At 45.3% G+C, this 24656-nt stretch overlaps 1 protein-coding gene across 3 annotated transcripts in view; it reads left to right on the top strand.

Annotated features, from left to right (window-relative positions):
- TRA2B (transformer 2 beta homolog) overlaps positions 1-24656 on the top strand; it is a 668812-nt gene that overhangs the window by 360421 nt on the left and 283735 nt on the right. For all 3 annotated transcript variants that reach the window (XM_044075946.1, XM_044075947.1, XM_044075945.1), the window contains exon 6: positions 4182-4271. In XM_044075946.1, the coding sequence (XP_043931881.1) occupies positions 4182-4271 (90 nt within the window). The remainder of the gene's footprint in view (positions 1-4181; positions 4272-24656) is intronic.

The following is a 24656-nucleotide window of genomic DNA, read 5'->3' as shown; positions in this document are numbered from 1 at the left end:
AGTGGACTTTCATTCTTCTCCATCAAAATCCATGCCTCAGCCATTTCTGCAGAATACAACACTGATCATCCTTTATTCTCTCACCCTCTCTTAAGACAGTTCCACAGAGGGGCTAAGAATATAAAACCCCCAAGAAAGCAACCAGTACCTGCTTGGGACCTCAATTGCATTCTAGGAAAAACTGACCTGCCTCCATTTGAGCCAGCTGCTTCAACAGAACTGCAATATTTGTCATGGCAAACAGCCTTCCTTCTGGCTATCACCTCAGCACGCAGGGTTTCGGAACTACAAGCCCTCATGGCTGTGCAGCCTTTCATCGTTTTCCATCAGGACAGTTTCCTTACGAACCAATCCTTCCTTTATGCCAAAGGTAGTATCCAGGGTAGCCTTGAATCAGGCTATCCACTTACCTACCTTTTACCCTAATCCACAAAACAAAGAGGAGAGATTACTACATTCCTTGGACATTCACAGACAACTCCGTTATTATTTGGACAGAACAAAGCCTTTCAGGAAAATCGGAGCAGCTCTTTGTGTCCTATGCTACAGGTGCTCAAGGGAAGCCTATTTCCAAACAGACAATCTCGAAATGGATAGCCCACTGTATATGCTTTTGTTACTCTTTTCATGGTAAAACTGTACCAACAGGCATCAGACCTCACTCCACAAGGGCCACAGCTACCTATGCAGCTTTCCTCCGGGGGTTCCTACCAAAGATATTTTGGAAGCAGCCACTTGGAGTTCTGTACATACTTTCTCCAAGCACTATCACCTGCCATTATACTCCAAATCTGGAGCGAGCTTTGCCACTGCAGTCTTGCAGGGCATCCTGGCTCCTCTTAGTTCCACTTGGTTCCTACCACCCCTTTTTTAGCTTTGGGATTCTACCCATCTATTATGACTGCAGCTGTATGCACAATGAACATAGTACAGTTTTGTACCTACCATAAATGTAGATGTTCGAGTGCTAATACAGCTGCAGTCCAGGTTTCCCTCCCTCCTTCCCCTCTTGGGACAGGCCTAATGGCTAACACCTCCTCATACAACCTCATTGGGGTATTCTTTTATGGTGTATTTGCTTGCAACTACTGTTTTTTGATTATATTGCATTGCATTATTACATAAATTTATATTTTGCCTTCCTTCTGGGGGCACCTGACATCTGGGGCAAGAAAAACTGAAGAAAATGGCGTCGGCTGGTTCTTTTATACCCCTGTCGCACTGACGTGTGGGAAGAAGCGACGACAACCGACGCCGGACCTAGACTTTGGAATTCGGCCGACCGAGGACCCGCCTGACGGCAGGAAAACCCATCTGTTATGACTGCAGCTGTATTAGCACTCTAACATCTACATTTATGGTAGGTACAAAACTGTACTTTGTAGTCCATCTCGTCCTTCATTCTTACACCCCCCCCCCCCAATCCTACCCCCAGCCTGGAAGTATCTGGAGACAGAAAAATGTTAGTATTCACTGGAGACCTTTTATTGTTGGTTTCTTTCTGTAGGTTTGTTATTTTTTTCTCCTAGTTAGCAGCAAACAAGATCTGGGGATTGTACTGGTGCACCGTGGGATACCTACTTAGCCACGAGCCTCCTAGAAGACTTTGAGCTTTTAAATAGGCCGAGTTAGAGCAGAGGATCTGCTTCGATCTGATCAGTAAGAATGAAGGGCAAGATGGATTAGAAACGTGGAACGTTATGGTGAGTACATAAACTTTTTTCTCATCCCTTAGAGAATTCCTCTGGGTAGATTCAGTCATTCCAACAAAGTTAGAATTTTCCTTTCCAGATGTAGATGGGAAAACAGGTCCTTGCCATAGACACCTTAGTCCTTGCCTTGGGTACCCACTCTGGAGGAATGACCATGTAAAATAGCTGGGATAACTTTCTTTCAGGGCAAAATGTTTCAACTTGTTATAAATGATGTTGGTGTAGAAAACACTAGTGGCCTTGAAAGCAAAATGGACACTGGGAATTCTGATGGTAAGAACATACAATATCATAGTGATGTGGTACATCCACAGAGACTGATTCCTGTCTCCTGTGCCAACTAGCTATGCAACCCTGCAGATCTAGCACAGGGAATAGGACTTGACCTTTCCAGCCCAGTAACCAAAAGTTGTTTGGTAGACTCACTCAGCAGGTCAGCATGACATAAGAGTGGATGCTCAAAAGGGACGTTTTCCTGCATCTGGCATACAGTAAAGGTAGCAGAAGTATACACCCTTTTGTCACAAAATAGAACAGCCAACTCTCTTTTACTCGAGGGTTCTGTTCAAAAGCCCAGAGGACAGATGCCTTTCCCTTCAAGTATGCCTTCCCTTTTCTACTGTTGGTCCCCGTGGTAGAGCAGAAGATTGAGTGTGGGGTAGTATAGGGTGATCCTAGTTAGACCCCTTTGAGCCAGACAACACTGATTTTCCATGGTCTGTAACATGGAGAACCATCTGTGCTGCCTTTGGAAATGGATGCTCTCCCTAAGAGTAAGGGATCCACAGTACAGCCCCTCCATGGACACTCTTAGATTGGCAGGGTGAATGATACACCCTCCAGTTTTTTTGTTCTCCAAGGACATCTCACAAATCTTTTAAAGAAGCCAGAACACCAAGTACCAGAAAATCTAATGTGTCAAAGTAGTCAAGGTTCTCACACTGGTGCATTGTCAGGCTGCCATAGGTTCAGGGTTGTCTGATGGGATTCTGCACCTCTGGCCTGCCTTGTACTTCAGTAAAGATTCTTGTATCCACCATCTTAGCTTGTCTGCATACTCACCCATGCGTATTTTCTCATTACACCATGAAACAGTTTTGCATGGGTTGTTTAATGAATGCCACCAAGAAGGACCCAGTTCTCCTTGGGATATAAATTTTGTCTCAGAATAACTTGCGCTATTTCTGTTTGAACCCACCACGTCCACAGATCTCAAATTCTTCACTTGGAAAACTGTTCTGATGTTTTTTTTTTTTGTCCAGAATCTGAGTCATGTATGTAGAGAACCTGTCATTTCCCATAAAGATCCTTTTTCTGCAACCAGACCCCTTTTATGCCCTAGGTGATATGTGAGCTTTTGCTGAACTAATTCATTAACCTCCCCTCTTCCCAAATTCTCAAAACAAAGGAGTAAGAACCTTGCACTCAAAGGTGAGCAGACTACTATGATCTAGTTGTGCCAGGCAAACTCGGGAAAATCTAATTGTTTTTGACTTTTTTTATATATAACTAAAACCAATGGTAGGAGACTAAAAACAGTTTCTAAGTAGATTGCCAGTTGCATTGTCTTCTGCTGTACAAACATGGAAAGTCAGTATCAGGCAGGATAACCCACTACCCTAGAGCAATGGTAGCTACCCCTCTCTTCCTCGGATGAATACCTTCTCATTCCATCCTGGAAGCAACCATATTATCCTCAGTCCAAAGATTTTCCAGCCACTTAAAACCCAACTGCTGCCTGGAGAGCAAGGGCACAGTTTGACTCAGCTGTTATGCAGGAGCTCATTTTTTTTTACCCCTTTTGACCGTTCTTCAGCTTGCCGCAACTCTACTGACACAATGAAGTGACAAACCTTTTATGTGTATAGTTTAATATCTACATTTGCAGTATATTCGCTATCGCAGTGCTTATTCCCTCCCATCTGCTCCCTCTTCTCTTGCTTTCTTTCAGGGTGGGGACCCTTCTTCCACAACTTTTAGGCTGTTCATTTGCTTTTCACACAAGACACAGACTACACTTGCATGGTTTCTTTATACTGATATAGTATATAGAATTAGCAAGTTTAGCATTTCTGTAATTTGGAATGTTTGGATAAAAAATGTAAAAACCTAAACTTAACTTGAGATTTTATCATGTTGCATGTCAGTACTTAATATGTTTTATACAACAAAGTTTTTATAAGAGGAGTTTTCTTCTGCATTGCTTATGCCATCGTTTTGGGCTATTGAAAATGTGCAGGTTTAGTCCACATTATTAAAATTAAAATAAACCTGTCTTAGGAATATGATGCAGTCTTTGGTACTTGGCTACATTGTGGTGGGAAGAAATTTATTGAGAATCTTTGGTATCTCCCTTCACACCTTGTAAGTTGATTGTTTTCATGTTTTGCACAGTGCTGGCCCCTTGTATTGAAAAGCTACATTTCCATAAAAAATTTGTTTATTCTTGATGTATTTTTCTTTAAAAAGCAGTGGCAGCTCAAGACGTCGGGAATATTATGAAAGAGGAGGCTATGAGAGATACGATGAGAGAGAGTATTACAGCAGTAGGTCATACAGGTGAGATTCGTCTGTAATATTTAACTGATGTCCTACATGCTAATTCCTTTCGGCTGCATTTGGCAATTTAGTACCAAAGTATGTGCTTTTTTATTACTTAATGTTTTCTAAAAGTGGGTTAATGCATTCAGATGAGACCTAACCAAAAGAAACAAAAGTGAAGCAAAAATGTAAATTTTTTTTTGGTTTGAAAAATTTGGCTAATTTTGTTTATATAAATATATACTTTACTCCTAAGACCCCGTTGGTTTTCTCATCACTCAGTAGCTGTGTTGGCATCTGGGGTTCTGGGAGTTTAGTTTGGGATTGATTGATTTGTTAGAGCATATAAATTGTTAATCTTCTGCTGACTCCTAACCGGGAAAAGCTGAAAAATCACTTGTCCGCTCATGATTGGCAGTGGAGATGTTCTTCATCTCACATTGCTGCAGTCCTTGCATATGGGTAGTCCGCTGTCCTCGGTCGGCCCGAATACCAAAGTATAAGGCTGACGTCGGTCAAGGCGCTTAAAACTGACATCAGGACGTCAGGGTACAAAAGCGCATGACCGACGTCATATCCTCAGTCTTTTTTGCCGCATGGTCCGATGCAGAAGCAGCGTTGCAAGTGCCGTTCGGCATTCTGAAATTTTTCGAGTTCGGAGTTTCAGACCGAATCAAAGTTGGCTAAGTACCCGTTGGGAATATTTTGGTTTTTCTTGCCTCAGTGTTTTACCGGATGTCAGAAAAAGTGAATAACTGTATTTCTTGTGGGAAACAGATACCGCATAGGGATTATCATTCTTTGTGTATTCCTTGTTTGGGGCCTGAGCACGACATTGTTGGGTGTCGCTTTTGTGCTAGGTTCAATAAGCGCACTATTAGCGAAGGTTAGATTGTGCTAGGCTGGTCTTGAAGCGGTGCAATTATAATATGCCGTCGGATTCTCCAGCGCCCGCTTCTTCGAAGAAGCGCAAAGACAAAGCAGTTAAACCCAGGCAAGAAGAGTCCGTTCCGGACGTCGGTTCTTTAGAGGCGTCAGTGGAACCGGTGGTTCTGACGGAGGCTTCTCTGGAGTCCCAGGGGGAGACTTTGATATTGCAGGATGTGGCCTCTCAGGAGGCAGGTCAGGCTGAAGGGGCTTCCCAAGTTACTGTACTCCCCTCCCTTCCTAGGGTGGTTAGGCCCTCTCCTTCTGTTTCCAAGGCTTCTCCCAGAGGCAGGCCAGGTTTAGCTTCTGTTGGTGTCACTCCTAGTGCAGCAGGGTCTGTGCCCAAGAAGCACATGCTTAAAATGGCAGAAGATTTGATTTCTCTGATTAGAGGTTCTTTGCCCCCTCCTGATAAGAGGCCTAGGGTGGAGCCAGAGTTGGGGAGTTTTGAGCAGGCTTCAGATGTTTCTGAGTCTTCGGCTGAAGACTTGCAGGAGTACTCTCCTTATTCTGATTCTGATGCAGATGATTCGACTCCTTCTGCTTCTCCTCCAGAGGATTTTTCTATTGCAGAGACTCTTCATTCGATGAGGCAACAATTTAAGTGGGTAGGTCAGGACATCTCTGATTCCAGGAAAAGGCTTAGGAATTTTGCTTTTGCCCCAGCATAGGCCCTTGGCTATACCTCCTGTTCTGGATGTTGTGGAAGATGTGTTTGCAGAGGCTTCACTTAATCCTGATTCTCTGCCTCCTGCTCCTGTTAAACCGGATAGGTATTACAGGGTGCCTGAGGCTCATAAATATCTTTATAAGAGTCCTAGGGCGGACCCAGAAACTGTTAGTCAGGGACCTAAGGGTGTCAAGGCCTCTGTTGTAAAAAAATCCGGTTCCTCCAGATAAAGAGGCCAGAGCTTTGGATAGATGGGGAAAGAAAGTCTATACATCTTCTACCCTAGCTATGAGGGCTTTGAATTGCCAGTTTCATATGTTGAAATATCAAAACTATCTTCTTTCTCAATTGAAGTCTAAGGTGGATGCTCTGGCGGAAGGCATTGAGTGTAAGGAGTTACAAGATTTGGTGCATGTTTCAGAGCAGGTGGGTAAGCATTCTTTACAATGTGGTTTTGATGCTGTACAGGCCTCGTCTAGGGTGGCTGCCACTGGTTCAGTTCTTCGCAGGCACGCATGGCTGAGGGATCAGAATTTATCTGACCATGTTAAGACAAGGATTTTGGATGCTCCTTTACAGTCTGATGTGTTTGGTTCACCTGTGGAGTCAGTCTTGAAGAAAATGGAAGACAAGGCTAAGTCCATGCAGGCTGTTAAAGATTTTTTGCAAGTACAGCCTCCAAAGTTTAGTAGGAATTGGCCTGCTAAGGGGTGGACGTATCCTTCTTATGATTCTCAGTCTAGGGGTAGATCTAGACGTGGTAGGGGCAGAGCTCAGAGTTCTTTCAGACCTAGAACAGGGAGTTCCTGCACAATCTTCGGGTGAGGGCAGGGGCCAGTCCTTTCGTAAACAGGCCCAATGACCTACCTTTTCAGCTGCCAGATCCTTCTTGCCTGGCAGCTCCTTTGGGAGAAAGGTTGGCACTCTTCAAGGAAAATTGGAATTTGATTACCCAAGACAAATGGGTATTGGATATCATACACCGAGGTTACAAGTTTTATTTCCATACCTTGCCTCCTTTCAAAGGCATGCCGGACGTTCCTCCTCAGCAAAGACTAGAGGCTCACAAACAAATTTCTCTGCTACTTCAAATAGGGGCCATACAACCGGTCCCTCTGCCAGAAGTGGGCCTAGGATTTTATTCTCGCCTGTTCCTAGTACCAAAGAAAGGGAACACGTGGAGACCAATCTTGGATTTATCTATCCTCAACACATATCTGGACATTCCCAAGTTCAAAATGTTGACGTTACAACAGCTTTTACCTCTGCTGGGCAAAGATCACTGGATGGTGACTCTGGATCTCAAGGAGGCTTACCTTCATGTTCCTATCAGGCTCAGTTGCAGAAAGTATCTGCGTTTTCGGGCTGGGACTTCTCATTATCAGTTCTCTGCATTGCCCTTTGGCTTATCTACTGCCCAGAGTGTTCACAAGGTTCTGGCTCCAGTGATAGCTTTCTTCAGGCTAAGAGGAATACAGATCTATCCTTATTTGGACGATTGCCTGATTCTGGCCCAAGGAAAGGACGAACTTCTTCATCATTTACAGTATGTGATAGCAGTGCTAAGATGCCTGGGGTATTCTGTGAGCGAAATAAAGTCCAGTCTAGTACCCTCTCAGGACATGTGCTTTCTGGGTGTGAGACTGAATACAGCATCCCAGATGGCCTTTTGACCCCGGACAAACAAAAGAATCTTTCTCTACTTCCATCAATTGTCTCATCAGTCCAGGCTGACTGCAAGGACAGTCCTTCAAGCCTTGGGGTTCATGGCATCTTGTATTTTGGTGCTTCCCAATGCCAAACTGCATATGAGGAAGCTACAATGGTATCTCAAAAATGTATGGACACAGCACTGCCAAGATATGGACACTGTCATTCAGATAATACCTTGCATTCAAAAGGAATTTTTGTGGTGGGCTCAGGAATGTCACCTAAACAAGGGACTCTCTGTGACCCGGCCAGAGGCGAGTCAGATTCTAACGACAGATGCCTCAGACAAAGCTTGGGGAGCTCATCTAAATAGAAAGTGGGTACAAGACACGTGGCCTGCCAGACTTCAACATCTACATATCAACTTGAAGGAGATGTTAGCAGTCCAATTTGCATTAATAGCTTTCAAGGATTTACTTCTTCCAGGGCAGGTGTTGGTTCTAACAGACAACACAGCTGTCATGTGGTACATCAACAAGCAAGGGGGAACGCATTCTTATCCTGTATGCAGACAAGCATTGATTTTGTGGGAGACTGCTCTCAGTTTACAGCTAAATCTTCAGGCAAGGTTTCTGCCGGGAGCACAGAACTCCTTAGCAGATGTGTTGAGCAGACAAATTATGGATCCCCACGAGTGGAAATTGGATCCTCATGTGTTTCAGAAATTGACAGTGTTATGGGGAACTCCAGACATAGATCTGTTCGCTTCTCCACTAAACTACCAGCTGCCAAAGTTTTGCACAAAAAGGTTTCATCCCACAGCTTGGAAAGTGGATGCTCTCTCATTCAATTGGAGCAATCTTCATGTGTATGCCTTTCCACCTCTGCCTCTCCTCCCAAAGGTACTCCTGAAGGTCAGACAGGACAAGCCAAAGATGATTTTAATAGCTCCAGATTGGCCTCGACAGCACTGGTACCCATTACTGAGAAGTCTGGTACAGGAGCCTCCATGGCCTTTGCCTAAGATTCCACACCTGCTGTCTCAGGAGAACAGTCATTTACTCAATGTCAAACTTCACTCTCTACATCTAACAGCCTGGCATATTCTGTTTTAAACCCTGGAGGGTCTCAGCTTCCACAGCAAGTTTTGAATGTTATTTTGGAGGCCAGAAGGCCTAGTACAAGGAAAGTGTACGCAGATAAATGGAGGAGATTTTTATTTTGGAGTACAGCAAAGGAATTTGATGTTTCTAAGCCTAATTTAAGTGTGGCTCTTCAATATCTTACCGAGTTACTGGACAAAGGTTTGTCCTTCTCCTCTATTAAGGTTCATGCTGCAGCAAGTTCTGCTCACTATGACTGTGACCCACCATTGTTTTCTCATCCTTTGTTTAAACAATTCCTTAGAAGGGCAAAGAATATAAGACCCCCACGTAGAGCTCCTACTCCTGCTTGGGATCTCAATTTTGTGTTGGAGAAACTCACTCTACAACCTTTTGAGCCTGCAGCTACTGCCGAGTTGAAATATTTATCATGGAAGACTGCTTTTTTGTTGGCCATTACCTCTGCGAGAAGGGTTTCTGAATTACAGGCCCTTATGGCGGTTGAGCCTTTCTTAATTTTCCATAAGGATAGGGTATCTTTACGTACTAATCCTTCCTTTATGCCTAAAGTGGTTTCTAGTGTGGCTTTAAACCAAACTATTCATTTGCCTACTTTTTATGCAAACCCCCAAAATAAAGGGGAAAAGATTTTGCACACTTTGGATATACACAGGCAGTTGCGATATTATTTGAGCAGAACTAAAGGGTTCAGGCAGTCTCAGCAGTTATTTGTTTCATTTGCTTTGGGTTCTCAGGGCAAGCCTGTTTCAAAACAAACTATTTCTAAGTGGATTGGGTTTTGTATTGCTTTCTGTTCCCATCATGGTAAGGAGATTCCAGCTGGGATTAGGCCTCATTCCACTAGGGCTACTGCCACTTCTACAGCTTTTTTAAGGGGTGGCAACTAAAGATATTTTGGAGGCAGCTACTTGGAGTTCAGTGCATACTTTCTCTAAGCATTACCACCTTCCACTTTACTCTAAATCTAGGGCTGGTTTTGCCACTGCAATTTTACAGGGCATTTTGGCAGCTCCTAATGCTTTATAGTTTTGCCATCCTACCTTACCTCTGCTTTGGGATTCTACCCATATGTAAGGACTGCAGCAATGTGAGATGAAGAACATAGTACAGTTTTGTACCTACCATAAATGTAGATGTTCAAGATCCACATTGCTGCAGTCCAATTACCCTCCCTCCTTCCCTCTGTAGTTAGAGGCGGTTGTGTGGTTTGGGTTGTGAATATTGTAAATATTGTAAATAGGATTAGTGCAGGGTGGTTGGTTGGTTTTGCTGTCTTTTGGTTTTGGCCTTTCTTTTTAGGGCCTTCTGACATCTGGGGCAAGAAAAGACTGAGGATATGACGTCGGTCATGCGCTTTTGTACCCTGACGTCCTGATGTCAGTTTTAAGCGCCTTGACCGACGTCAGCCTTATACTTTGGTATTCGGGCCGACCGAGGACAGCGGACTACCCATATGTAAGGACTGCAGCAATGTGGATCTTCGAACATCTACATTTATGGTAGGTACAAAACTGTACTTTTTACGGTGTCGAGTTGCCAGCCTGGCGCCCAACCTTCCACAGAAGGCACACACACACGCACTCACACCTAGGGCCAATTTAGTGTGTCCAATCCACCTACAGCATGTCTTTGGGATGTGGGAAGAAACCGGAGCACCTGGAGGAAACCCACGCGACCACAGTGAGGACATGCAGACTCCGCACAGAAGGCACCCCAGCCAAGGATCGAACCAGGGAACCTCTTGCTGTGAGGTAACAACGCTAACCACTGCACCACCATGGCCGCCCTAGCATATAAACTGTTAATAAAATAACAAAAATTAATTAGAAATGTAACCCCTAAATGTGGAGTTGAGACTGAGCTATGAGGAGTTTTCATTTTTAGGCAGATAACTTTTCATCTTTTGGTCTGAAGATTTCTATGTAGATAACCTTATAGTTTCATAGCTGTTTTAGATTATTACTGTCACTTTTTTCGCTCTCCAAGACTTTAGGTTCCTGTCTCATCTTTTCTCCCTTCCCTACTAAGTTAGTATGTAGGTCTTTCCTCCATTTATTGTATTTTATTTATTAGGTGATGTAATGGTGGACACCTTTTATTTATTTATTTTTTTCTTCTTCTTCCAGCTAGTCTCTTTATCTTTGCTGGTTCTCGCATGGGTTAGTGAAATGAATAAGCAACCAAAGCATGGGGTTGTTAAATATAATCTGTGTGGACATAAAATCTCACTAAAAGATCTGTGAGTTGTGTTTTGTGTGCTGGGGAGCAGCTTACTATTGATGTTCATCGTGCATACAGCTGCAGTCATTACAGATGGGTTATCCTGCTGTCAGGCGGGTCCTCGGTCGGCCGAATTCCAAAGTCTAGGTCCGGCGTCTGTTGTCGTCGCCTCTTCCCCGACGTCAGTGTGGCAGGGGTACAAGAGGCAGCCGACGCCATTTTCTTCAGTCTTTCTTGCCGCGCGGTGCCCAAAGCAGAAGCAGTTGGCAAGTGCCGGTCGGCCAGCTCCTGAGATTTACGAAAGTATTTCAGCCGAAGTCTTCTTGAAAGCTAAGTACCCCGTTGGGGAAACTTTTCTTGCCTCAGACCGATGTCAGACAAAGTTAATAATTGCATTTCTTGTGGGAAGCAAATACCGCATAAGGATTTCCACTCTTTCTGTATACCTTGCTTAGGCCCAGACCACGACGTCTCGGCCTGCCGTTTTTGTGCTAGATTCAATAAGCGCACTAGTAAGCGCCGGGTGGAGTTCGCCCTTCATTATTCTATCATGTCGTCGGATACTCTGACTCCAGTTTTGAGCAAAAGACTCAAAGATAAGGACTGACATCCGAGGTCCGCACAGACTAACAAGACCACGCTTAGCCCGACTACCGGTTCTCAGCGAGGCGCCTACGCAGCCCCTGAGTACCGATAACACTTCATTACCGGTGACTACAGTACCCGAGGTTGCAGGCTCCTCGGACCCCATTCCTCCTGCAGATACCGACGCCACTCTTGGCGGGAAACTCAGAATTTAGACAGGCCTGCCATTTCTCACGGTGTCTTCAGGCCTTCCTCCTCCTCTAATAAAGCTTTCACTAAATCTAAAGCAGCCATGAAATCCAAAAAACAGGGTCCTCAGACCTCCTCTCAAGGACCCATGCCTATAAAGCAAATGCTTAAAATGGCTGAGGATCTGATTACTCTTATCAGGGGTTCCCAACCCCCCTTGGACAAAAGACCCAGATTAGAGGAAGACTACCCTTCCTCAGGTCAAGCTTCTATTACCTCAGAACACTCTTGAGGAACAGGATTACGCCTATTCACCTTTTGAAGACTCTGATGCTGAGGAGTCTATTCCCTCGGTCCCCCCCCCCCCCCCCCAGAGGACTACTCTTTTGGGGAAACCCTGCATACATTGAGGGAACACTTCCACTGGGAAGGCAAAGATTACTCGGATTCCAAGAAAAGGCTCAGGGATTTTCTTTTGCTCCCCCAGCATAGGCCCCTGGCTATCCCTCCTGTTTTGGATATATTGGATGATGTGTTCACAGAAGCCAGCCTTAATCCAGCTTCTTTATCTCCAGCTCCTGTTAAACCAGACAGGTATTACCGGGTTCCTGATTCTCACCAGTTCCTATATAAAAGCCATACTGCTGACCCAGAAACTATTTCACAGGGTCCCAAGGGAATTAAGGCCTCTACTGCTAAAAACACATTACCTTCAGAGAGGGATTCCAGAGCTTTAGAAAGGTGGGGGGAAAAGGTGTACACTTCGGCCACTTTAACTATGAGGGCATTAAACTGTCAATTCCACATGCTAAAGTATCAACAGTTTTTGTTATCTCAGTTGAAAAGCAAAATGGCACAACCAGATTTAAGAGTTGCAGGATTTGTTGCATGGTGCAGAGCAAGTGGGTAAACATACCTTGCAGTGTGGTTTTGATGCTTTAGAGGCCTCATGTAGAGCTGCTGTTACAGGGTCTGTTATACGTAGGCATGCTTGGCTCAAAGAGCAAACCTTACCAGATCGTGTCCAGGCTAAATTATTAGATGCACCTCTTCAAAAAGATGTATTGTTTGGAGTTAAAGCTGAGGAGGTACTAAAGAAAATGGAGGAAAAAGCGAAATCAATGCAAACAGTTAAGGATTTCCTGCAGGTACAACCTCCGTTTCAGCAGAAACTGGCCTTCAAAAATTGGTCCTTTCCAGCCACGGACAGACCACAAAGGGGCAGATACAGACGCCCTAGGGGGTAGAGGGCAACCTCAAGGATCTTTCAGAGCCAGACAGTGGCAAGCACCAACCCCAAGAGGTGGAGAAGACAGATCAGTCATTTAGAAAACAGACACAATGACTTCCCCCTACACCTGCCAAGCAAAGCTTTAATGGCAGTACCTTTGGGCGGAAAACTGGCATTATTCTCAAAAAATTGGCATATTGTTACAAAAGACAAATGGATCCTGGACATTATAGACAGAGGCTACAGATTCCACTTTCACACCCTTCCAAAAATGAGAGGCATGCCAAACCTGCCACAAAATCAAAGGGCAGAGGCACAAAAACAAATTTCTGCTCTCCTGGACATGAAAGCGATTCGAGGTACCTGCAAAAGAACAAGGTCAAGGGTTTTATTCCTGACTATTCCTGGTACCAAGGAAAGACAAAGATTGGAGACCTATCTTAGACCTATCCATCCTAAACACATATGTACAGGTGCCAAAATTCAAGATGCTCACATTACAGCAACTTCTTCCCATGCTGGGCAAGGAGTCTTGGCTGGTAACATTGGCCCTCAAGGAGGCATACCTGCATGTCCCTATCAGACAAGATTGCAGAAGATACCTCAGATTTCTTGCAGGTTCAACCCATTACTAATTCTCTGTATTGCCCTTTGGCTTATCTACTGCGCCCAGAGTGTTTACGAAATGCCTGGCATCAGTAATCGCCTTCTGCAGACTACAAGGAATACAAATCTACCCATATCTGGACGACTGCCTGATCAAAGCAGACAGCAAGGACAGTCTATTGCAGCACCTGGCGTTTGTAATAAAACTGTTGAACTTCCTGGGATACACAGTCAACAAAAAGAAATCAAAGCTAATACCCTCTCAACAAATAATTTTCCTGGGTGCCAGCTTGAATACAACCACCCAGATGACCTACCTCACGCCAGACAAACAAGGGCAACTGTCTCAATACTTCAGCAAAATGGCAACTTTCACCAGGCTAACTGCAAGGAAAGTCCTGCAGGCTCTGGGATTCATGGCATCTTGCATCCTACTAATCCCATGTGCAAAGCTGCATATGAGGAAACATCAATGGTACCTAAAAATCTTATGGTCTCGCCACAGCTTGGAAACAATTATACCACTCATTCCATGCCTTCAAAAGGAATTTTTGTGGTGGGCTCAAGCATGCCAAATTAACACAGGTCTCCCTTTCTGTGTACCTCAAGCAACTCAAATCACAACAGAAGCCTCAGATTACGCCTGGGGAGCACACATGACAGATCAGTGCATTCAGGGAAAATGGTCCCAAAAAGAGAAGCACCTGCACATCAACCAAAAGGAAATGCTAGCCGTGCAAAATGCCATTATGACCTTCAAAGACCTACTGCATCCAGGCCAGCTATTGATAAGGACAGACAACACCACAGTAATGTGGTACATAAACAAACGGGGAACTCATTCTTACCCCCTGTGCAGGCAAGCCATGACCCTATGGAACACAGCACTGAAATTGCAAATTCAACTACAGGCACAATTCCTGCCAGGGAAGGAAAACACACTGGCAGACAACCTAAGCAGAAATATCACCGATCCACACGAATGGAAGTTGCATCCTCAAGTTTTCACAATGATAACTCGGGCATGGGGACAGCCAGACCTAGATCTCGTTGATACCCACAGAAATTACCAGTTGAAAAAATTTTGTTCAAGGACCTGTCATCCACAGGCCTGGAAAGTGGACGCACTCTCTTTCAATTGGACAACATTGACAGTTTATGCCTTCCCTCCTCTTCCTCTGCTGCCCAAGGTTCGATTAAAAGCCAGAGCAGAGAGGCCGCAAATGATTCTCATTGCTCCAGACTGGCCAAGACAACACTGGTATCGGCTCCTGAAGAGCCTGATACATTCCCCACCATGGATCCTACCTCTAGTCCCTCTTCTGTTGTCCCAGCACAACTACAAAACCCTTCACAGCCAGATCAAAACCCTAAATCTAGCTGCATGGAGAATTCCTTGATTTCCCAACAGACTCTCCTCTCCAAGGAGGTGCAGGATGTCATCTTGGAGGCCAGAAGACCTTCTACTAGAAAAGCCTACTCTGCCAAATGGAAACGATTTTGTGCCTGGAATCAAGAAAAGGGCCAGAATCCTTGGGTAATAAATATACCTCAAATTTTACAGTACCTAGCTGAGATGTTTAACAGTGGACTTTCCTTCTCCTCCATCAAGATCCACGCTTCAGCCATTTCTTAATACAACACAGATCCTCCTTTATTCTCACATCCTCTCTTAAGGCAGTTCCTCAGAGGGGCAAAAAATATGAAACCCCCAAGGAAACCTCCAATCCCTGCTTGGGACCTCAACTTCGTATTGGAAAAGCTGACCCTTCCTCTCTCTGAGCCAGCATCTTCAACAGAACTACAATACTTATGGAAAACAGCCTTTCTTCGGGCTATCACCTCAGCACGCAGGGTTTCGGAGCTACAGGCCCTCATGGCTGTGCAACCATTCATCATTTTCCATCAGGACAGAGTTTCCTTACGAACCAACCCTACCTTTATGCCAAAGGTAGTATCCAGTGTAGCCTTGAATCAGACTATCCACTTACCTACCTTTTATCCAAATCCACAAAACAAAGGGGAAAGACTACTACATTCCTTGGACATTCAGACAACTTCATTATTTGGACAGGACAAAGCCATTCAGGAAATCCAAGCAACTCTGTGTCCTATGCTACAGGTGCTCAAGGAAAGGCTATTTCCAAACAGACAATTTCAAAATGGATAGCCCACTGCATACGCTTTTGTTACTCATTTCATGGAAAAACTGTGCCTGCATGCATCAGATCCCACTCCGCCAGGGCCACAGCTACCTCTGCAGCTTTCCTCAGGGGGGTTCCTACCAAGGACATTTTGGAAGCAGCCACTTGAGTTCGGTGCACACTTTCTCCAAGCACTATCACCTTCCACTATACTGTAAATCTAGAGCGGGTTTTGCCACAGCAGTCTTGCAGGGCATCCTCGCTCCTCCTAGTTCCACTTAGTGCCTACCACCCTTACTTAGCTTTGGGATTCTTCCCATCTGTAATGACTGCAGCTGTATGCACGATAAACATAGTACAGTTTTGTACCTACCATAAATGTAGATGTTAGAGTGCTCGTACAGCTGCAGTCCAGGTTACCCCCCCTTTGTCCCCTCTTAGGACAGGCCTTATGACAAACACCTTATCATACAACCTATTTGGGGTATTCTGTTATGGTGTATTTGCTTGCAACTACTGTTTTTTGATTATTCTATTTTACATGTTTACATAACTTTATATTTTGCCTTCCTTCTGGGGGCACCTGAAATCTGGGACAAGAAAAACTGAAGAAAATGGCATCGGCTGCATCTTGTACCCCTGCCGTACTGACTGGGAAGAGATGACGACAACCGACGCCGGACCTTAACTGTGGAATTCGGCCGACCGAGGACCCACCTGACGGCAGGATAACCAATCTGTAATGACTGCAGCTGTATGAGCACTCGAACATCTACATTTATGGTTGGTACAAAACTGTACTTTTCAGAGTGTTCAGTTTGTACATATTTTGGTTCCCAAATTATGGCTGATAGGAGTGCCCTTATTCAGGGCATTTTAACTCCTAATTCAAGTTTATCATTGGTACAAGTGCAGGAACTTTCAAAGGAAACCCAAAGAGCAGGACCAGCTTGTCTTGGAGAAGCTAATTTCCTCCTAAAATCTCAAGAGCTTCTCCGGTTTTGGTCTGTGATATCTGATACCCTCCCGCCCACACACACACAAATCAAGGCTAACATTACTATTATCCACAGAAATCTTCAGGCACCAGTGACCCTCTACCAAGGCATTGATAGGGCAGTTTCTCATCTGAGTAGTTCTAAACCTCCAATTTCTCATCTGAGTAGTTCAAAACCTCCTCCTGTCCATTCATGCAGGTTGAATGAAACCGATGTCTGCCTTCATTAAAGCTTAGCTCCATTATGGTGACCACTCTGTCCAGACGGTACCTACAATGGGCCAAGAAGCTCAACTGACTCCTTCTCTTTAGGTGATGTTCATCGTGCATACAGCTGCAGTCATAACAGATGGGTTCTCCTGCAGTCAGACGGGTCCTCGGTCGGCCGAATTCCAAAGTCTAGGTCTGGCGTCGGTTGTCGTCGCTTCTTCCCTGATGTCAGTGCGACAGGAGTATAAAGGAACCAGCCGACGCCATTTTCTCCAGTCTTTCTTGCGGCGTGATGCCCGAAGCAGAAGCAGTTCGCAGGTGCTGGTCGGCCAGCACCTGAGATTACGAAATTTGGAAACCGAAGTCTTCTTAAAAGCTAAGTACCCCGTTGGGGAAACTTTTCTTGCCTCAGACCGATGTCAGACAAAGTTAATAATTGTATTTCTTTTGGGAAACAAATACCACATAAGGATTTCCATTCCCTCTGTATACCTTGTTTAGGCCCAGACCACGACGTCTCTGTCTGTCGCTTTTGTGCTACATTCAACAAACGCACTATTAAGCGTCGGGCGGAGTTCGCCCAGCATTATTTTGGGAAAGCATTTAACTATACTATGTTGTCGGATACTCCGACTCCGGTTTTGTCTAAAAAACGCAAAGACAAAGACCGACACACGAGTGACTCCGGTTTTGTCTAAAAACCGCAAAGACAAGGACCGACACACGAGTTCCACGGCCTCTACCGACACCACGCCAAAGCTGACTACAAGTGGTCCGGTTCTCAGTGAGACGCCTACGCAGCCCCTGATTACCGACTACACTTCTTTGACGGTGTCTCCTGTGCCCGAGGTCGCAGGCTCCTCGGCCCACACCCCAACTACAGATACCAAAGCCACTGTTGGCATCGAAACTCAGAATGTGGACAGGTCCACCTCCACTCAAGGTGTCTTCAGACCTTCCTCTTTCTCCAAGGCTTTCACAAAGTCTAAAGCAACCATGCACTCTAAAAGAGACCAGCTACACAGGGCCCATCTCCAGGCCCCATGCCTAAGAAACAGATGCTTAAAATGGCTGAGGATTTAATTACTCTAACCAGAGGTTCTCAGCCCCCACCGGACAAAAGGCCCAGAGTGGAGGAAGATTCCCCCTCCTCTGATCAGGGCTCCATTATTTCAGAGCACTCTGATGATGAGGAACATTCTTACTCCCCTTTTGAAGACTCTGATGCGGAGGAGTCCATCCCTTCTGTACCCCCCCCCCCCCCCCCCGAGCATTACTCATTTGGGGAAACTTTGCATACCTTAAGGGAACACTTCCACTGGGAAGGCCAGGATTATTCAGATTCCAAGAAAAGGCTCAGGGAATTTCTCTTGTTACCTCAGCATAGGCCTCTGGCTATACCTCCTGTCTTGGACATCCTAGATGATTACTCGGAGGCCTGCCTTAACCCGGACTCTCTACCTCCAGCTCCAGTTAAGCCTGACAGGTACTACAGGGTTCCTGACTCGCACCAATTTCTTTACAAAAGCCATGCTGCTGACCCAGAAACCATCTCACAGGGCCCCAAGGGAGTTAAGGCTTCCATTGCCAAAAATCCATTGCCTTCTGAGAGAGATTCCAGATCCTTAGAAAGGTGGGGAAAAAAGGTATATACCTCGGCTACCTTATCCATGAGGGCCTTAAACTGTCAGTTTCATATGCTAAAATACCAACAGTTTGTTATCACAATTGAAAAGTAAAATGTCACAACCTGAACAACCAGACTTGAAGGAGTTGCAGGATTTGATGCATAGTGCAGAACAAGTGGGTAAGCATACCTTACAATGTGGTTTTGATGCTCTAGAGGCCTCATGTAGAGCTGCTGTTACAGGATCAGTCATACGTAGGCATGCCTGGCTCAAGGAACAAGCCTTGCCTGATCATGTCAAAGCTAAATTACTAGACACCCCTCTTCAAAAGGATGTACTATTTGCTGCTAATGCTGAGGAGGTATTGAGGAAAATGGAGGAAAAAGCTAAATCAATGCAAACTGTGAAAGAATTTCTACAGGTTCAACCCCCACGTTTTAGCAGAAATTGGCCTTCCAAAAACTGGTCCTTTCCTGCCACAGACAGACCCCAAAGAGGCAGATACAGGCGCCCGAGGGGGAGAGGACAATCCCAAGGATCGTATAGAGGCAGACAGTGGCAAGCTCCTACACAGAGGTAGTGTGGACAACTCACAATCTTTCAGAAAGCAAACCCAATGAATTTCCCCTTTGCATGCCAACCAGGTCTCAAATGGCAGCCCCCTTAGGAGGAAAGCTGTCATTATTTTCAAAAAATTGGCATGTTGTCACAAAGGACAAATGGATCCTGGACATTATAAACAGAGACTACAAATTCCATTTTCACACCCTTCCAAAAATGAGGCATGCCAAACCTGCCACACAATCAAAGGGCAGAGGCAAATTACAGATCTCATAAACATGAAAGCAATTCAAGAGGTACCTACGCACGAACAAGGTCAAGGTTTTTATTCCAGGCTATTTCTGGTGCCAAGGAAGGGAAAAGATTGGAGACCTATTTTGGATCTATCCATCCCAAACACATTTCTACTCGTACCAAAATTCAAGATGCTCACTCTACAGCAACTTCTTCCCATGCTGGGCAAGGAGTCTTGGCTGGTAACATTGGACCTCAAGGAGGCATACCTGCATGTCCCAATCAGACAAAATTGCAGAAGGTACCTCAGATTTCTTGCAGGTTCAACCCATTATCAATTCTCTGCATTGCCCTTTGGCTTATCTACTGCGCCCAGAGTATTCACGAAATGCCTGGCATCAGTAATTGCCTACTGCAGACTTCAAGGGATGCAAATATACCCCTATTTGGACGACTGCCTGATCCAAGCAGACAGCAAGCACATTCTTCTGAAACATCTGGCTTATGTAATAATGTTATTGAAATCTCTGGGATACACAGTCAACAAAAAGAAATCAAGGCTAATACCCTCTCGGAAGATAATTTTCCTGGGTGCCAATTTGGACACAAACACCCAGATGGCCTACCTCACGTCAGAGAAGCGGGGGCAACTAATTCAATACTTCAGAACACTAGCAAATTGCACCAGGCTGACTGCAAGGAAAATCCTGCAGGCTCTGGGATTCATGGCATCTTGCATCTTACTAATCCCATGTGCAAAGCTGCATATGAGGAAACTACAATGGTACCTGAAAAACATATGGTCTCAACACAGCCACAGTTTGGAAACAATAATACTACTAATTCCATGTCTGCAAAAGGAATTTCTGTGGTGGGCTCAAGCATGTAAAACAAACACAGGTCTTCCATTCAGCAAGCCTCAAGCAAATCAAGTCATCACAACAGACGCCTCGGACTACGCCTGGGGGGGCGCACATGACAGATCGGTGCATTCAGGGCAAATGGTCCCAAAAAGAAAAGCACCTTCACATCAATCAAAAAGAAATGCTAGCAGTAATAAATGCTATTATAGCTTTCAAGGACCTTCTACAACCAGGTCAACTATTGATAAGAATGGACAACACCACAGTTATGTGGTACATAAACAGGGAGGAACACATTCTTACCCCCTATGCAGACTGGCCATGTCACTTTGGAACATGGCCATGGACTTACAAATGGAACTACAAGAACAGTACTTGCCAGGCAAGGAAAACATGCTGGCAGACAACCTAAGCAGGAATATGACAGATCCACACGAATGGAAATTGCATCCAAAAGTTTTTACAGAAATAATCCAAGAATGGGGAAGGCCAGGCATAGATCTCTTTGCCTCCCACAAGAATCATGAATTGACAAAATTCTGTTCAAGGATCCATCCAAAGGCCTGGAGAGTGGACGCTCTTTCTTTCAGTTGGACATCAATGACAGTTTATGCCTTCCCTCTTCCTCTGCTGCACAAAGTTCTATTAAAGACCAAAGCAGACAGACCAAAGATAATTCACAGTGCTCCGGACTGGCCAAGGCAACACTGGTACCCACTCCTGAGGAGCCTGATGCATTCCCCACCATGGACCCTGTCTCTAATGCCTCTTCTTCTGACTCAGCACAGTTTCAAAACTCTTCTCAGCCAGCTAAAAACACTCAATCTAGCCGCATGGAAGATTCCTTAGCATCACAACAGGCCCTACTCTCTAAGGAGGTGCAGGATGTCATTTTGGAGGACAGAAGGCCATCAACTAGAAAAGCTTACTCCGCAAAATGGAAACGTTTTTGTCTGGAATGAGAAAAAGGGCCAGGATCCTGGAAAATTGAGTTTACCTCAGATACTACAATATTTGGCTGAACTGCTAAGCAGTGGTCTTTCTTTCTCCTCCATCAAAATACATGCCTCAGCCATTTCTGCAGAATACAACACTGATCCACATTTATTCTCTCACCCTCTCTTAAGACATTTCCTCAGAGGGGCTAAGAATTTAAGGCCTCCAAGGAAACAACCAATTCCTGCTTGGGATCTTAATTTCATTCTGGAAAAACTGACCTTGCTTCCCTTTGAGCCAGCTGCCTCATCAGATTTGCAATATTTGTCCTGGAAAACAGCTTTCCTTCTGGCTATCACCTCAGCTCATAGAGTTTCAGAACTACAGGCTCTCATGGCTGTCCAGCCTTTTATCATCTTCCATCAGGACAGAGTTTCCTTATAAACCAACCCATCCTTTATGCCTAAAGTGGTATCCAGGGTAGCTTTAAATCAGGCCATACATTTACCTACTTTTTATCCTAATCCTCAAAACAAAGGGGAGAGATTACCACATTCCTTGGACATCCACAGACAACTGCGTTATTACTTGGACAGAACAAAGCCTTTCAGAAAATCAGAACAGCTCTTTGTGGCTATGCGGTAGGAGCTCAAGGGAAGCCAATTTCCGAACGGACAATCTCAAAATGGATAGCCCACTGCATACGCTTTTGCTATTCCTTTCATGGCAAAACTGATGTCCTTCAAGGATGCATCTGCAGTCCTTACAAATGGGTTGTCCTGTCGTCAGGCAGCCCTTCGGTCGGCCGGATTCCAAAGTCTGGGTCTGGCCTCGGCTGGTGTCGCACTTCACCCGACGTCATAGCGGCAGTTCTTCGGGTATAAAGGCATCAGCCAACGCCATTTTCCTCAGTCTTTCTTGCCGCGTGGCGCCCGAAGCAGAAGCTGTTCGCAAGTGCCGGTCGGTCAGAACCAGAGATTATTACTACCGAATACTTCTACTACTACCGAAGACTTCTAAAAAGCTAAGTACCCCATTGGGGACCCTTTCTTGCCTCAGCCGATGTCAGAAAAAGTGAATAACTGTTTAACTTGTGGGAAACAAATACCTCATAAAGATTTCCACTCTTACTGCTTACCATGTTTAGGCCCAGACCACGACGTAGCAGCTTGTCTAGCCTGTGCTTCTTTTAACCGACGGACGCTTAGACGTCGGTCGGAATTTGCTGAGGAGTTTTTCGGCTCCGCTTTTGCTTACATTATGCCGTCGGATCCTCCGACTACGCAAATATCCAAAAAGCGCAAGGAAAAGGACCGACACTCGCGGTCCACGGTTTCGTCCGAAACCGCGGTTAAGCCAACCGTGAGTGTCTCTGTTTCGGCTGAAACCGAGCTCGTGGTTCCTCCTTCAGCCGAAAGCTTACCTCCTACCGAGGCCTCATCCAACCTGGTGGAATCGGCTACTGAAATCCCACCTGCTCTTGCAGGTTCTCAGGATTTATCTGATACTATCCCCTTGGATATTTCTACCCCTGCACGTGGAGCTGCTAGGCCACCTGCAACCATGTCGATTAAGGCCTTTGCCAGGGCTAAAGCAGCTAAATCTACCAAAACTGTGCCTGCTAAGACCCCCTCTCACAGGCCTAGCTCTAGTTCACAAATGCTTAGTCTAGCAGAGGATCTCATTTCTTTGATCCGGGGATCCCAACCTCACCCAGGCAGGGCCTCTCACCCACCTCCAGAGAAGAGGCCTAGAGCAGAGCCCCCTGAGCCAGTTTCTACAGATGACTCCTCTGATGATTCAGATAACTCAAACCCTCCAGAGGGCCCTTTCTCCCCTTATGAAGACTCAGATGCTGAAGAGTCCATTCCTTCTGCCTCTCCGCCTGAGGAATTTTCCTTTGGGGAAACCTTGCATGCTATGAGGGAACAATTTCAGTGGCAGGGCCAGGATTTTTCAGACTCTAGACAAAGGCTTAGAACCTTTCTGCATTTACCACAGCATAGGCCTTTAGCCATCCCTCCAGTGCTTACTGTTGTGGATGATGCATTTAATGATGCTTGTACTGCTCCTGATTCGCTTCCTCTGGCCCCTGCTAAGCCCGATAGGTACTACAGGGTCCCGGACACATATTATCATTTGTATAAGGCTCCTTTTGCAGATCCCGAAACTATCTCCCAGGGACCTAAGGCTGTAGCAGCTACCTCTGCCAAAAAAACCCTCCCCTCTGAAAGGGAATCCAGGGCCTTCGAGAGATGGGGTAAAAAAGTTTACACTTCTGCTACTCTTTCAGCTAGGGCCTTGAACTGTCAATTCCACATGATCCAGTATCAAGAATTTGTTGGACCAGTTAACTAAAATGCTGTCCTCTGATGAACCTTTAGACAAAAAATCTGTTCAGGAAATGGTACATAACATTCAGCAGGTCAGTAATCATTCCTTAAAATGCGGCTATGATGCACTGGAGGCTTCCTTTAGATCAGCCATGACTGGCACAGTGATCAGAAGACATGCATGGTTAAAAGAGCAGGCCTTACCAGACCATGTCAAATCAAAGCTACTAGATGCTCCCATGGACAAGATCAATTTGTTTGGCTCTCCTGCACAACAGGTGCTGAAGAAGATGGAAGAGAAGGCAAAATCTTTCCAGACAGTCAAAGATTTCTTACAGGTCCAACCTCCAAGGTTTAGCAGGAATTGGCCCTCCAAGAATTGGTCCTTTCCAGACACCTGCAGAGCTCAGAGAGGCAGGAATAGGCGCTCAAGAGGCAAAGGTCAATCCAGAGGTGCCTACAGGGGACATCAGTGGCAGACTAACAACCAGCGAGGTACAGCCACAGATACAGCCACCACCACTACTACAGGACAATCACAGTGACTTGGCTCTGGCACTGCCTACCAGGGAACAACTAGAAGCACCCTTAGGCGGGAAGCTAGCCTTATTTTCAGTAAACTGGCATTACATCACAAGAGACAAGTGGATTTTGCAGACAATAGACCAAGGTTACAGGTTTCACTTCCATACTCTACCAAGGAAGAGAGGAATGCCAAACCTACCTCCAAATCAAAAGGCAGAAGCTCTAAAACAAATAACTCACTTACTAAGGATGAGAGCTGTAGAAAAGGTACCATCTATGGAGCAAGGACAAGGATTTTATTCCAGGCTCTTCCTGGTACCAAGAAAAGAAAACCAATGGAGACCTATTCTCGACCTGTCCGCTTTAAACACATACCTCATTGTCTCAAAATTCAAAATGCTGACCCTACAGCAGCTTCTTCCCATGTTGGGCAAGGAGTCTTGGCTGGTAACTCTAGATCTCAAGGAGGCATACCTGCACATCCCCATACGACCAAATTGCAGAAGATACCTCAGATTTCTTGCAGGATCAGAGCATTATCAATTCTCAGCATTGCCCTTTGGCTTATCTACTGCGCCCAGTGTGTTCACGAAATGCCTGGCATCAGTGATTGCTCATTGCAGGCTTCTGGGAATCCAAATCTGCCCTTACCTGGACGACTGCCTGTTACAAGCGGACAACAAAAACAAGCTAGCAGAAGACTTGAAAAGGGTCATTTATCTACTGCAAGCCCTGGGATACACAGTCAATATAAAAAAGTCAAGGCTGAT

This window comes from Protopterus annectens, chromosome 6.part1 (assembly GCF_019279795.1).
Source record: "Protopterus annectens isolate FY-2018-M chromosome 6.part1, PAN1.0, whole genome shotgun sequence".
Classification (NCBI taxonomy): Eukaryota; Metazoa; Chordata; order Ceratodontiformes; family Protopteridae; genus Protopterus; species Protopterus annectens.
Note: the sequence above shows the minus strand (reverse complement) of the source record. Positions and strands in the feature narration are given on the sequence as shown.